Source organism: Cajanus cajan, chromosome 6 (genome assembly GCF_000230855.2).
Source record: "Cajanus cajan strain Asha chromosome 6, NIPB_CcT2T_4, whole genome shotgun sequence".
Lineage (NCBI taxonomy): Eukaryota > Viridiplantae > Streptophyta > Magnoliopsida > Fabales > Fabaceae > Cajanus > Cajanus cajan.
Window position 1 is genome coordinate 2,449,013 of NC_138522.1, and position 16,999 is coordinate 2,466,011.

The 16,999-nt window shown below is 28.0% G+C and overlaps 1 protein-coding gene across 1 annotated transcript; it reads left to right on the top strand.

The window, feature by feature from the left end:
- Positions 1-244: 244 nt before the first annotated feature.
- On the top strand, positions 245-3,164 carry LOC109787659 (uncharacterized). Its single transcript, XM_020346196.3, has 2 exons — positions 245-1,772; positions 2,386-3,164. Exon 1 carries the CDS (start codon positions 1,070-1,072, stop codon positions 1,769-1,771), a length of 702 nt encoding a protein of 233 aa, XP_020201785.1. The 5' UTR covers positions 245-1,069; the 3' UTR covers position 1,772; positions 2,386-3,164.
- The last annotated feature ends 13,835 nt before the right edge of the window (positions 3,165-16,999 follow it).

Here is a 16,999-nt window from a genome sequence, read left to right on the forward strand (position 1 = left end):
AATTAAATAGATAAAAATTCTCATTCATGTATATATGTGCCGGACTAACTTTAACTATGGGATATACCGTCATATCTACTCTTGTTTTAGAGTGCGTTAAGAGCGTAGTGATTTCAAAGTTCGATGCCAATGTTTTTATCTCATTTTATTCGACCATAGAGAAATAATTAATAATCTTAAGATAAAATAGTCAATGATCTCCAAACTTGACATATTGTCATCATATTAGCGTATGATCTTAGAACAATCTTAATTTGTATATCTTTTAAATTTCAATCACGTGAATATAGTCACTTTTTTTTATTTAAATTTTTGTACACAACACATTAACATTTAACATTCTTATTCTTATTTTTCTCTTCTTTAAAATCTAAAACAACATTAATTACTATTTTTTTAGTTATCTCTTTATCTCTCCATGATTCTTAAATATTTTCCTGAAAAAATGATAATTGAGGTCATAAGAACAAATTAAAAAGTCTAGGAATGTGATTTAAAATGTATTTAGATATAAGTTAGAAATATTTTGGATTTTTTTAATTAAAAATAAATAGTATTTTTTAATTAAAAAATTCTGAAAAAAGTTATATTCAAACACGGTCTTGTATATAAAGCCAGCTCATCCGTCCTTCCCCTTACGTGTGCAATATGAGGATTTATTTTACTTTGCAGCGTATTCAACCCATTAAACATGCAACTCCGATCCACCTCTCTTTTTATTCATTCATCCAAGTACTTTTTGCAGCCACACTCATTTCCCTCAAAACTCCTTTCAAACATTTCTTCTCTCCCTTTCTCTCCTTGGACCCTCACTAGCTACCTTCTCTAGAACCATCAATTGTTAAGGGCGACACTTCCTTAATTTCTCACCACCACACAGCTACCACCCTTTTACGCGGCGAGATATCGCTACTTTATTTAATAATCGGTGCATACGTTTAAAGCCATCAGAGAATCAACCTAGTTTATTCATTTTCTCATTCAAAGCCTTAGACTTTTAGTCCACTCATAAACCTTACATTAGAAAGAACAAAAACCGAAGCATCCCTCCCCATAGTGTTTTGTAGCCATGGATTCCAATTCCAACCAAAACACCACATTATTCACAAATGTTGTTAACAACACTGGGAACATGGGAACATATGATCAACACAACAACACCATCATCCTCCATGATCACCATCATGATCACCGCCAAATTCCAATGGGTGTTAGTGTTAACGTTAACTACCCCCACCACATGCAACCCTCATCCTCGTCCAACGTGGCACCCTCTTCTTCAAGCAACAACTTTCTGAGCGACGTGTTAGGGATCCATTTCGAAGAGGAGGAAGAGGGTGAAGAAGAGTTAGGAGCCATGAAGGAAATGATGTACAAAATGGCAGCGATGCAACCCGTCGACATAGACCCCGCAAGCGTGAGAAAACCAAAGAGACGAAACGTGCGCATAAGCGAGGACCCTCAGAGCGTGGCTGCGAGACACAGGCGCGAGAGGATCAGCGAGAAGATCCGCATCCTCCAAAGACTCGTCCCTGGTGGAACCAAAATGGACACTGCTTCCATGCTCGATGAAGCCATTCGCTATGTCAAGTTCTTGAAGAGGCAAATTAGGTTGCTCCAATCACCACCGCCACCACACTCACAACTCTTACCAGTACCACCTTCAATTAATACTAGTGATTGCCCTTTTGCACCAATTTTATTCAACGATTCCTCCACCAGAGGCCTTGGCAATGACGCTGATTATTCGATCCGGTTTGAGCAATCATGAGGTAATTAATTACTAATTACTGATGGTTTTGTGGCTAAGTATTTATTAGAGTAATTAATAGGGTCGATATATATGTGCGTAATGTTTATGTAGGTTGATGATTATTAGTGTACATGAAAAAAAGTATAATAAGAAAAAAGGGGAAAGGATTCAAGTGTAAGAGGTTGGTGGAGTATTGTATATTCAGGGAAACGTAAGCAATTCTTTTGGCCAAACGTATCCTACCTTTTTTATTTATTTATTTTTTCTCTTTAACCGCATCATAATTTGGATGTTTGACTTTTTGGTTAAATTTCAAGATATTTTCGCAAGCTTTTGGTTTTGATAGTTGGAGATTACATATATGATTAAAATATAATATATAAATAAAAAAATTCTCATTTTATAAACATATAATAAAATTGAATTAAGTTTAATTATAATTATGACTAATTTTTGGTTCAAGATTTAGACATATGTAAAACTTTTTGCTTTTCTTCGACACTTAAAAAAAATTGCTAATTAATGAGACAGATTTTCCTCTCTAATACAATATGAGGTAGTGAGTTTATTAATTTCTCTTATACCTGTATTTATTCATACTGAATATCAGTGCCGTATTTGTATTCATGCAGCTAGCTAGCATAGCGTGTGAGGGGAAAGGTTGGTTAGGATATTGTTGACTAAACTGGCTGAGGAATAATCATAACGGTAGGGTTGGATTACGTACATATCCTTATTTGTAAGGTATATATATATAAAGAATGGAATAATGTATGTGCTGTTTGGGAGTTAGCAGGAAAGTTTGTTTGGTTTACTCCCTTCACTGAATAATTTAAACTGTGACGTGAGAAATTATTGAAATAATGGAACACCCATCTGTGCTCATAAATTCGCTTTCTCCTTTTCTCACTTTCTCCATATATGTTATCTTACTGCCCTTCCTCCCTCTCTCTCTCTCTTGCATATTTACACACCATGTTATATGAAAATCAGACTCATCATTGAGTTGATATTAGTTCACGATTTAAAGTTTCGATTGTGATTAAGCCACGGTACTGATGACGGTGAATTTGGCAACCTTCTTGTATCTTGTATTTAAGGTCCGAGGTTTGTGTACCCTACCAAAAATATCTTGATCTAAGTTGGTCACTTTGTTGAAAATTTATTTACTTAGTCTTCATAAGACTTGTTTGACTTAGGTAACCATCTACATACTAATTATGTCATAAAGTATCGATAGTGAATAATCATGTTGGTGTTTGATTGTTAGTCTCTTTTGAGCAAATTGTCTATTTCCTCTAGAACGACTATCTAAACCCTCCTTTGTATTAATTGGATTAATATTGCGTTCAAATACCTACATTGGAAGTTAGGTTGAGATCAATTTGATCAAGCATTGATAAGCATGTCGATATTTGACTGACATGTAATAGATGAGTTATCTTCATAAATACATAGGTTGACCAGTAAAATACAGAGTAAGTTACTATGAGATTTTTTGGGACTATTTCTAAAATCTTAAGATTAATTTACATGTTTATACAACCTAGAATTAGGATTGAGATGCAATAGGTTGCACTATTTTAAATGTTCTAGATTTAAATTGCCACAAGATTATTCTAAACAAAATCTTTCATACCAAAACACATATTATATGAAATAAAAAATAATAGACTTAAATACATTTTTAATTAGTCTTGATAAAATGAGTGATTTTTAATTTTAATTCATATAATTTTTAAAATTTTTTTTATCTTTCTAAAATTTGTAAAAATCTTTGTAAAATGAGCAAAAATTGGTTATAGTCCTTATATAATATATATATATATATATATATATATACTTTTATTTATACTTTTTTATATTTTTTATATTTTTATATTTATACTTTTTGTCCCTAAAATATATAAATAACATTTATTTTAAAGATTTATAAAAATTTTAAAAAGTATCATATACATTAAGTATGATATAGTTGTGGATACCACTTAGGATGATTAATTGACTTTTTAATATACACATAAGTAATTAAAAGTAATTACATGAAAGTAGGAACTAAAAAACATGATTTTAAATTTTAAAGAATTAAAAATAAATTTTTTTTTACAAAAACCAAAATCAAAACTTATACATTTTATAAAGATTAATATATATATATAGAAAGAAAGAGAGAGTCAAAATAATAATTAAAAATTAAATAATAATAATAAATTATAAGCCAACTTTTACAAATTTTCTCTTTATTATCATCTTTAGATATTGGATGGATAACGTACATAAAACAAAATCTACAAACAAATAACATGGATTGACAAAGTTTTTTTTTTAATAAACAAAATTTAAACCAATTCTTCATTATCAGTTTCATACTTTTATACCGACTTTCTGTATCTTTTCTTATCGGTGTAGGTATTATCATTCATGGATCGGTTTTTTCAAAAAACCGATCCAAACCAAACCGAACCGTTTTATAAAAGTGGATCGGTTAACCGATCTATTTTTTATAAAGTGGATCGGTTTGGTTTTTTTAAAATATAGATCGGTTTTTTTTTAAATTGGATCGGTTCGGTGCGGTGCAGTTATCCACTTTTTTACTCATATATGGATCAGTTTTTTTAGAAAACCAAACCGAACCGAACTGATCCACTTTGTAAAAATGGATCGGATAACTGAACCGGTTTTATAAAATGGTTCGGTTTGGATTTTTTTTCAAAATGGATCGGATTTTTCAATATGGATCGGATCGGTTATGGATCAGTTCGGATCAATTTGGATTTTTTGCACACCCTTAGACATCAACAAGGTTTTTAATAATATCTCGGATAGTGATTTTTATAAACAATGTATTAGTTTTTATTTTATTTTAAATGAAACTTATTATCTCGCCTTACTCGATATTTACATTATACTTTTACAAATCTTATTTAAAAATGGTGAGATTTTATAAATAACATACCAATTTTCTTTTTTTATTTATACTACACTTTTTTAACAATAAAACTCAAAAAAGATGTTTAGCGGTTATTTTAATTTATTATGATTAATGGGTATTTTAATTTAATCTATTTTTCAGATCTTGTATTTCTTTCCGCCGTTTGTGTTCATCGTTGGCAGACCTTGAACTAAGAAAATAATGTTTTTATTTATTTATTTATTCATAAGCATCGATACTTATTTAAGAGATTATGTTTATTTTTAAACAACTCAATATGTGATTTCACCAAACTCCTATTAATAGGAGTCGCTAATAAACAACTATTTTTGTTAATAAGATACCACATTAATTAGCACTTTACACTAGAAATTCCCTAGACTTTTGATCGAGTATTCAATGAAAATGTCAATCTATATACTTCAATTTTTTCAACATAAATTTATACATACAGATAACGTTTCCAGACTTTTCGTTGTTGAAATTTACGTCGACCAAATTCTTTAAATTTATTTTATTACACTAACAATTTATATTTAAAAATTAAATACAATACTACAAAAAATGTTATATATAGTGATATATAAAAAGTGTTATTATAGATACAATATATATATATATATATATATATATATATATATATTAACATATAGTTACATATAATTTTGGTATTGATTTTGAATGAGATTTAATAACATATTTTGTGTGTCATTATAGTCTATACTTTCACTTTTTAACAATAAATCAATATATATTATATTTATTGTATAAATAAAAATAATTTTTAGTGATACATATTGTATTACTATAAGATATATATCATTATATAACGATTTTTTTGTAATACAATAATTTTAATAAATAACTGAAATATTCCAGCTGTTTATTGTAAAACTGCAGGGATCCAAATTTATATATGTTTTGTTGGCATGTATGCAGAATTTATAATATTATAATTTAATCAATAATTTATATCTATATTTTTTTTCCAACTAAAACAAAAGACTAACGGAGGTAAAAAGAGAAAGTCTATATATTTATAATCTATAATATATATATATATATAAATCTATAATATATATAAAAATATAATATGATTTAAAATATATAGTTTTATTTGGACAATCTTACTTTTATAACAACTTTCAAGTATTTTTTTCGATATTTCTCTTTCACTATTTTTTATTTAATTTAATTTATATATATATATATATATTTTGTCTAACTAATTAATAATCACCTATATATATATATTTTTAAAATAAAACGTGTCTCTCCCTCACTAGTCTACAATAAAAGGGATAATCATTTTTTATGTACACAATTTATACCCAATTTTTACTCCTTAATCGCTATGTAAAATTCTATTATTTATAGCATAATGGTTTGGTCGAGTCTGAGAAAGCCCTATCGGGTTAAAGAGAAAATCCACCCCTCGTATTCAGAAAATTAACTTAATTTGTACACGTATATAACTCCTTTTTAAATTCTTGCTTTCATAATTAAACTGCGGAAGAGATCCCAAGTATATTATTCTACTCTTACAATAACAAATGCTTCACAGATATTATATATATCTTGTTTATAATATGATTTACCTCGAGAAAAGAACTTCTAGCTAAATATTTTAACTCAGGAGAGACTAATATTTATTAGAGAATGAGCTTGATGTAATGGGTAAGGATTCAAATCTTAGAAATAACTCTTCTGCTTGTGGGAATATGACCAACAATTCTATATCTTTTTATATCTAGATAAACACATTTATCTTATTTATTAAACCTTTAATTTATATAATTAAAAAGTCTCACTTCATTTTGTTGTGCACAATAAATTTACACACGTGTCTATATTAAAGTTAAACCATTATAAATTTGTTTTTAATTATCGATCTCAAACTAATAAAACTTATGTGTGTTATATAAATTTATGTTATTTTTTTTAAGATGCAAGACTTTATTTATATTTTAAATATTTTTGTTATATTTATGTTGCCTTATCGGTTATATAACTGATGTATAAATTCAACCACCCAACACAAAACGTGGATTATTTCATTACTAGAATTTCTCTTATTACATGCGACTTTTTTTGGGAATTTTTCATAAAAATTCGTAAAAAATGTTGTTTTTGCAAATTTTCTTGCAAAATTTTATCTGCAGGTAATACCTTCGTGGATAATATTTTTTTTGCGAATTTTAAAATTCATAGAAAATTTTCTTGCGAAATTTCTTGCAAAAAAAATTCGCAGGAAACTTTCTTGCGAATTTTTTCGCAAAAAATTTTGCAGGAATATTTTTCACAAAAAAATTAAAGAAATTACTATAAATTCTATCAATAATTTTTCAACTTTCAAATGCTCATAATGAATTCATCCGAAACATTTGTTTTCATGCTTCTAACATGTGATACATAATCTTTTAAATTCTAAGATTGTAGATTATAAGTCTAATACTCAACCATATAAATCAACTTATAAGGTAAGTGTTGCCCCAACTTATATACTTTTTAATTGCTTTATTTTCAATCGATTTGGGACTTGAATTTTTTTAAAATATTAACTTATAAATTTAAATATATTTTTTTATTTTTCCTGCGGATTAAAATTTGCAAGAAAATCCGCAGGAAAAGTTACTTGCAAAATTTTTCTACCATTTAGTAAACATTACTTGCGAATTTATTTTTACAAGAAAATCTGCAAAAAACAAAATAAAATTCTTACAATATTTTCTTCAAATTTTTACCATGGAATTTTTTTTTATGATTATTAAAATTGTAACAAAATTTATAAGAAATATCTGTAAATTATTTTTCGCAAATAAATTCGCAAAAAATTTATGCGAATATTTTTTTGTAGGAAAATTCGCAAAAACTTTCTGCGAATATTTTTTTACCAGAAAATTCGCAAAAAATTTCTGCGAATATTTTTTTTCAAGAAAATGACACTTTTCTAGTAGTGTTTGGAAACTGTCGTTATACAGAAAAATTAATCATTTTCTTTTCCTTATAATTTTTTTCCTTTTAATATATTTCCCTTGTGTAAAACCATCATGTGTTCTAATAAAAAAGCAATTATGTTTCCTTGTATTAAACTATCATGTTTTAAAGCATATTGTTTTCTTGTATTTCCTTATATATTAAACCATCATACGGAATAGACTGAAAGAATAATACTAATGATAAATATGTCTTAAAATTTGAGCTTAACTAATAACAATAACAAGAATAGTAAGCCTAAGGTAATAGCTTCTGCTCTTGGAAACTAAAATGCATTTAATTCCCATTTCCATATATCAGTAAAATGTATGACGTTGATCCATTTCATTATTATACTGAATCACATGGCCATGACATAGGCAATATATAGTTTGAGTCATTTACGCATTTTCAATTAATATGCTTCTATTAATTAGTACATAAATACAAAAGTGGCTGTTACGGGCTATCAGGTACTTCTTTTTGTTGATTGGGGCGCATGTGCTTCCTCTCTTTCAACTCGTGTATGTGTATAGAACTCTGTTTATTTCTTTCAACTTATTATCAATGGTTACTTTTTCAGAAATTAATATGATGAAGTGAATAATATACTCCGTATTTGTGTATTTAAAAAAACGCTTGATTAATGTTGGAAATATTTTAATGGAAGTAGAAAAGAAGTTTAAAGAATAAAAACATGAAAACCAACTTATCCACCTCCTTTCTTGAAAATAAAAAACATGATAATATGAAAGTTATTTTGTTTCTTAGAATGTTTTATGGATGAGAATAAATTTTTTAATCTTGTAACAAATAGAAAAACACATTTCCTCTCTCTATGTATATAGTAATATAAGTTGGGCTAAAATCTTATTTTGGTCTCTTATATTAATTGTTTGTTTCAATTTAGTCTCACTTTTATTTTTAGTTTCAATTTGGTCTCAAACTAATTAATTGGTTTCAATTTAGTTCTAAATTAATTAATTGGTTTCAATGTGGGACTTCCATCCAAATTATTTAAACGGAGTTAACTTTTGGCCACGTGGATGTCACGTAGATGCATACGTGGATGACAATTTTTTTGAAAATACCTGGACCCAGAACGGCCCGTTCTGAAACCAGAACAGGCCATTCTAAAACCAGAACGGGCCGTTCTAGTTGCACTTTTGGTGTGTTAGTTTTGCAACTGAAAGGGGCCGTTCCAGATGCAAAAATTAACACACCACCAGTGCAGCAGAACGGGCCGTTCTGGATTCAGAACGTCCCGTTCTAAAACTGAGAATATAATATTCTTGACTTAATTGTGTTTTTGATTGCTCAAGTATTATAATTATGCAATTTTGATCTCACAATTTTTAATTGAACAATTTTAATCTCTCACAATTTTAAAAGATTACAGTTATGTAATTTTAGTCTCACAATTTTTAATTGAACAATTTTAATCTCTCAAATATCATAATTGTGCAATTTTAGTCTTTCTCATTAAAAAATTAATAATTTTAAAATATTATAATATATATATATATATATATATATATAATGTTTTAAAACTATATAATTATTTGCTTATTTAAATTAACGTATATTATAATTTTTTTAATGTATCAAATGATATATTTATTATTACTAAATAAATAAAATTTATATATTATTAGTATTTTAATATTATTGATAAATTAATATCAATAATATTTTTACTATATTTATAAATAAACTAATAATTTGATAAATATATCTTAATATATATTAATATACTTTTACAAAAATATAAATATATAAGATCAGATATATATTTTTAATTAATATACTTATATTTTTGTAAAAGTATATTAATATATAACAAGTTATATTTATCAAATTATTATTTTATCTATAATAATATTAATAATATTATTGATATAATATCGAAAATTATAATATACGTTAATTTGAATAGATAAATAATTTTTTAATTTTAAAACATTATATATATATATATATATATATATTAAAATTATTAATTTTTAATGGGAGAAACTAAAATCGTACTATTATGATATTCGAGGGACTAAATTAAAAATTGAAGGACCAAAATCGCGCAATTGCAATTCTTTAAGGACTAAAATTACCCAATTAAAATCTTGGGGATCAAAACTGCACAATTGTAATACTTGAGGGATAAAAAATGCAATTAAACCAATATTCTTTATTAATTTTATTAAAAAATATAATAATTTTGAAAAATATTTTTTTATGGTAAAAATTTTAAAATTACTTATTTTTATAAAATACAATTATCTTATAAATAGAGTAATAATTTTTTCTTTTTCTCTTTCTGTTTGAAGAAATATTTAAGTACCACTTTATAATTTTTTACAACTTATTTAAAATTAGAGGAATAAAATGATAAAAATTAATAAGATAAACATAATAAAATAAAATATAAAAAAATATTAATATATTTATTTTATTAGATATAACAACATAATTAAAATATAATTAATAATATATATTTTATAAAATTATTAATATTTTATATATAAAAAAGGATGAAACCGGAACGGCCTGTTCTGAAACCGGAACAGGCCGTTCTGGTTGCACTTTTGGTGTGTTAATTTTGCACCTGGAACGGGCCATTCCGGATGCAAAATTAACGCACCAAAAGTGCAACCAGAACGGCCCGTTCCGAAATCGGAACGGGCCGTTCTGGGTCCAGGTGTTTTCAAAAAAATTGTCATCCACGTGGCATCCACGTATGCATCTATATGACATCCACGTGGCCAAAAGTTAACTCCGTTTAAATAATTTGGATGGAAGTCCCTCATTGAAACCAATTAATTAATTTGAGACTAAATTGAAACTAATTAATTAGTTTGGGACCAAATTGAAACCAAAAATAAAAGTGGGACTAAATTGAAATAAACAATTAATATAAGGGACCAAAATAAGATTTTAGCCTATAAGTTGAACCAAATATACTCTCAATATTTTAGGCTTAATACGTACTTAATGCCAATGTATAGAGTTTAAATTTTAGTTTACATATGAGAAGTTTGAGTTCGAAGTATAAAATCTTTGTCACATTTAGTATGTGTTTCTGCTTTCATTCTACATATGCATTTTGTTAGGGTGTTCCTACACAAGAAGTTCATGAACTATTCTTTCTTCATGAATATATTTTTGGAAGCTTGAATTTGTTAACTTTGTACCCTTATCACTCCTTATTTTCTTCATGTTCATATTAAATTGCCTCTTGACCATATTGCAAAAATATGAGTATATACAAAGTCTCAACTTTGTGTCTTGTTAGATAAACCCATCTTACTCTTGAATGGTCATCCACGATAGCGAGAAAATAATGTGATCTATTATGTAAAACACTTTTATACTTTCCCTTTAGATCACAATGTATAACATGAAAAAGTGTCTTAACTTTATTATTGCTAAGGTTAAAGGAAAGTTTACATTGTTTGGATTTATGACAAATGTCATGACATTCATCTTTATTTAAACTAAAACAACATTTAACCAAATCAAATTTTTTTGAAGATTTTGAAACGAGGGATGTCCCAATCTTGATTGTCAAAGACCAACCATGATTATCTGGACAATAGTGAAAGAAATGTTTTTTGTTAGTCCTCTGAGTATGTAAATCCCTTCACGCAAATCATCTAATCCAATCATCTTCTTTGTGGTCTAGTCCTACAATATGCAATGATTTTCATCATATATCAATGTGCAATTTGAATCATGTTCTAACTTATGCACAAAACTTAAAAATTATAGCTAAATTGAGGTACAAATAAAACATTTTTCAACTTGATATTTTTATCAAGATCAATACATCCCATGCTTTCTACTAAAAAAAAAAATTCCTTGCGGACACTATTACATAGAAAGGTTTGTCAATCTTGTGTACTACCTTCAAGAGTGAAAATAATGGTGTCATGTGGTGTGAAGTTCCACTATCCAACACCCATTCAATTTCTCTTAAATTTTGTATAATAATATGCCATGTTCATGTTAGGTTCTTTCTCCACCATACACAACATGCACCATAACTAGTGAATTCTTGGTGCATTGATTTGTGCAAAATGTTTCTCAAGATCGAACTAGATGCCCTTTACCATTAAAGTGTGTGAGATGCTACCATGCAAACTGTTAGGTCCCTTGTTTGAGGGGATGATTGTTGGAATACAAACAAGTCCCACATCGATAAAATAAGAGAAAAAATAATAACTTATAAAGCACACACATACTCCAATATGTTAGAGAGACCTTTTGGGTGATGACCAAAAGCAAAACCGTGAGGGCTTAGTCTCAAAGCAGACAATATTTCATCATTGTGGAGTATGCTTGTGTAATAACCTTATAAAAATAACCTCATAAAATATTCCCTCATATAAATAACATAAAATAACCCATTAGAGTCGCCTGGTTGGATGCGGTAACAACTCTGATAACTCATAACATATAATGTGATATATAAAGATAGATTCCACTACATGAAAGGTGTTAGGTCCCTTGTTTGAGGGGAGGATTGTTAGGATACAAACAAGTCTCACATCCACTACATGAAAGGTGTTAGGTCCCTTGTTTGAGGGGAGGATTGTTAGGATACAAACAAGTCCCACATCGATAAAATAAGAGAAAAAATAATAACTTATAAAGCACACACATACTCCAATGTTAGAGAGACCTTTTGGATGATGACCAAAAGCAAAACTGTGAGGGCTTAAGCTCAAAGCGGACAATATCTCATCATTGTGGAGTATGCTTATGTAATAACCTTATAAAAATAACCTCATAAAATATTCCTTCAGACAAACACCATAAAATAACTCTAACACAGACTTGGATCAACAACATTTATGACCTATGTCATTGCCATTGAGTTTGCCTTCTCCCAATTTGGGTAGCCCCCTAATTTGATCGTTGGTTTCTTGGTAGACCCATCTATGAATCCAAGCTTCATCTTTGCATGCAATGCAGTCTTCATCACACGAGCCCATGCCTTGTAGTTGGATCCTTTCAGAACTATTGCAACAAGAGGCGTCCTTGGTTGTCAAAGAACAAGGTAGAATACTGGATTTTGAGTGAGATTAGATGATTGTTTGTCATCATTGGAGGCACGATCCTTATCAATTTTATCCTGTAACTATCGACCTTCTTTGATGCTATAAAGAAATTCAATCTAATCATTTGATTTCTTGGATATCAATTACAATGATGAGATGTGTCGTAACCGGGATCACGACGGGATGACGCTAACATTTCTTTTCTAATGGAGTCGCCACCAATATTTTATTTCAAGGGAAAAACATTGGAAAACCCTTTAAAAGATAATCTTTAAAATTAAAGTTGGGTTCGGGAGTCGATTACGTGTAGGGAAGGTATTAGCACCCTACAACGCCCGTAAAAACAGTACCTTTAATTAATTGTGCAAAATTATATAAATTTATAAACATTTATTTTATTCCTCAAAAAGGTGTATACATATATATATATATATATATCTTTTTTTTTTTTAATATGAGAGATGTTTCTTTTGTATATTTTTTAATTAAAATAACATCATAAGGATTTAGGTTAGCAAATGACTAATCAATAAACCCTCCCAATAACATGAAAGATAGAACTGCTATTCAATCAAATGCTATTGATCTTTATTTGTTGATAATAAAAGATTTACATGATATTAAAGGGTAGAAATGCTACTCAATTAATATCATTAATCATAAAAATAATGTATACGTAAAGCAAAATTATGTTTATATTTTTATATTTTTATCTAAAGGAATAAATTTTGCATAAGGATTCAAGTTAGCAAATGGCTAATCAATAAATCCCTCCAATAACGTTAAAAATAGAAGTGTTACTTAATTAACGTTATTGTTTGCAACATATCTTCATTTTTTTTAAAAAGAACAAATTTGTTAAAGAGAGTTTAAGCTAGCAAATGACTAGTCATTAAACTCCTAGGACCTAATAATGTTAAAGATAAAAATGTTATTCACTTAACATTATTATTGGTCGTATATTAAATATTTTTATAAATAATAATCTTAAAGGAAAAAAATCATATTCACTATGTACAAACAATAAACAAAAATAAATAAATAAATAAACAAAAAATAAATGAAAAAATAAAATAAACAAATAAATAAAAGAAAGAAGAAAAAAAGAGTTAAGAAAAGAACGATACCAAATGAGATAAATCTTCGAATATGATGATCAAGAAGGTGCTTTTTGACTACTTTTCACACTACAGAGGTGTCTTACAGATCTCAAGAAATACAAAAGAGAGGGAGGAGAGAGAGAAAAAAAATTCGAGCTCTAAAGAGTACTGGACGAAATTTTTCGGGGCCTGAAAATTGTGCCCAACGCGTCTATTTATAGACCTCAGACCTGACCAGAACGGCCCGTTCCGAAATCGGAACGGGCCGTTCTGGATCATACCGTTACAAGCAAAATGTGACTCTGGAACGACCCGTTCTAAAATCAGAACGGGCCGTTCTAAACGTGCAACGGGCCGTTCTGAAATTTGGAACGGCCCGTTCCACGTAAGGAATTTTAGATCCTTTCAGTCACTTAGAACGGCCCGTTCCCATCTTAGAACGGCCCGTTCTAAATTAGGGTTGTTGTGTTTTTTTCTAGCGTGGAACTGCCCGTTCCGAATTTGGAACGGCCCGTTCTGGGTTACAAACTTTTGTTTTTTTTTCACTCTTTTTTTTTTTCAAACTGTCTTGTTGTCATAAGGTGTAGCCTACATACTTTGGGAGCTCCTCCTTTTCATAATAGATGTGCATTTCATTATTTTTGTGAGGCTGGATAAAATTTATTGTTCACAAGATGTCTTTTATAATTAGAAATAACTAAAATATAAACTATCCTAACAACAAAGCTAACAAACTATCCTAATTGAAAATATCTTTTCTGTTAATATAAAGCTAATATAAAACACAACAAATTATCCTAATAGAAATAAGTAATGAAATCCAATGTTATCAAAATTATCATCTATTAATTACTGAATCAAATCAAGTTAAACCAAGTTCAACTCGAATAAACTCATTTCTAGGTTAATTATGAATTTTATGATTTGTAGGGCTTCTTCAATAATTATTCATAATGCATCCAATTTCGGGTTCAAGGATCATCCTTGTTTGGCCTCTTAGTCCAAAAAGAAAAAAATGTACCTATTCAACATCAAAGTTATGATTAGGACATTTTTTTTAAAAAATAAAGATTTATACTTTTCCCATGCGTCGAGCAAGTCTTAACCTTTTTTATTTTTATTTTTTATTTTTATAATTATTATTAATGAAAGTTAGAGATTAATTGGCCTTTCCTATAGAGAAAGAGAGTGAGGGAAGGAGCAAGAGATGAATCGAGTAATCAATCCATCCTAGGTAGTAATGACTATATGCTGTTAAGTTTGGAGTCACTCCTTAGCATCATCCCTCGAAGTGAAGGGAAATAGCCTTATCTTAAAGTTCTTATCAAGTATGTCTTGAAACTTCACTATCTCACAATTCTCTAATAAGTTGATGTGAGTATTAGGATCAATGCAACTTCTTTTAAAATTTTTAGATTCTTCTGGAGAATAAGGACGGATCTTCCGCAGGGATATCTATCGTGATACAGTAACTTGAAACAATCATTAAACCTTTCCATAGTTTCTTTAGTTGGTCGACTATGACCTATGAATAATTGATCTCTCAAATAATTCACACACTTTCATTAGTGGAAGATGAATTATTTGCACAATATCCTTATCTACCTTTTGGCAGCACTAAGTAGCTTTTAGCCAAATAAGTGGGCAAGCGTTAAGTAAAACATGCAAATTAACCTATATAATGCCTAAATTATTTATCTACAATTGTATATAAAAGTTATATATATATATATATATATATATATATATATATATATATATATATATATATACCCACGAGATAAATTATAATTAAATAATAATATACTATTTTTTTTACTATTATGCACAGTATTTACTCTAAAAAAAATTATATTGAGTTATCAAGAAGATCAATAATAATCACGTCATTGAATAAGGTCTTCTCACTACAAGAAATGTTATATATAGTGACATACAAAAAATGTCACTATAGGTACAATATATGTAGGTATATGTCTATTTGATATATAGTTACACACAATTTTAGTGTTGATTTTGAATGAGATTTAACAACATATTTTGTGTGTCACTATAGTCTATACCCACACTTTTTAATAATATTCCAACATATATTATAGTTATTGTGTAGGTAAAAGTAATTTTAAGTGATATGTATAGTGTCATTATAGGGTATGTCACTATATGACAATTTTGTTGTAGTGTCTAACGGTGGGGATACTTTTTTCTTCTATTTATTTTCTCACTATTTTTATGGGATGTACTATTTATCCATTAACTCTAATGTTAGACATGAATTAAATTCCAATACTTAGCCATTTTGTATTTTAAATTATATTGTGCATTTTTTTATAGTAAAATGATATTTGACCATTAAAATCGGCCTAGTATAATAATTTTTGAGGTTGAAAAATAATTGCATAATAGTCCTTAAATCGACGAATAGTACCATTTACAATAGGGTTTAGATGCAAATATATGTAAAGATAATATTTAGGACACAATTTTTCTTGAAGGCAATTATACTGCATTTATTTATAGCATATGTATATAGTTTATAATCGTTGTGTTTATTTTTATTATTTTTAATTAAATAAAAGTCAGTCAACCCTTTTTAAATAATTTAATTATAACATTTATTTTTAAAATAATATCGTACTTTGCACGGAATAATTAACATACAGTTCTATTCAAATTCTATAAACGCTATATTTTTTTTATCTATAAAATGTTGTCCTTGTTATTTCAACTTTCCATCACTAAATTGACTCTAAAAGAAAGTGTTTTTAGTTAAACGTATTCAATGGCAATATTCTCAAGTTCTTATATAACAGTTAACATATGTTTTTTTATTGTTTGATATTCGAAGCTGCGTTTGTTAGATTACATCCAAAATGTTTTTTTTTTAATAATGAATAAATTGTGTACTAATATGAAACTGAAAATTTGTGCATGAGAAATATAATATATTAGTCCAGTCTCTTAAATAATTTTTAATATCTCGAAACATTAGTTCATGATTTTTGTCTAAGATACCCTAGTGCATTAAAAAATAATATATTAAAACACGTTTTTTTTTTTTTTGCAGTACTGAACTGATTTCGGAACTAAAAGAATGTTTAAATTTGTAAAAAAAAATTATAAGAGAAAGAGAATATTGCAAATTTTTAACATTTACTCAAATTTTGGTCATAAAAATAAA

What these genes read in the sequence shown, in the direction of transcription:
- LOC109787659 (XM_020346196.3), top strand. Translation starts at nt 1,070, where the DNA reads ATGGATTCCAATTCCAACCAAAACACCACATTATTCACAAATGTTGTT.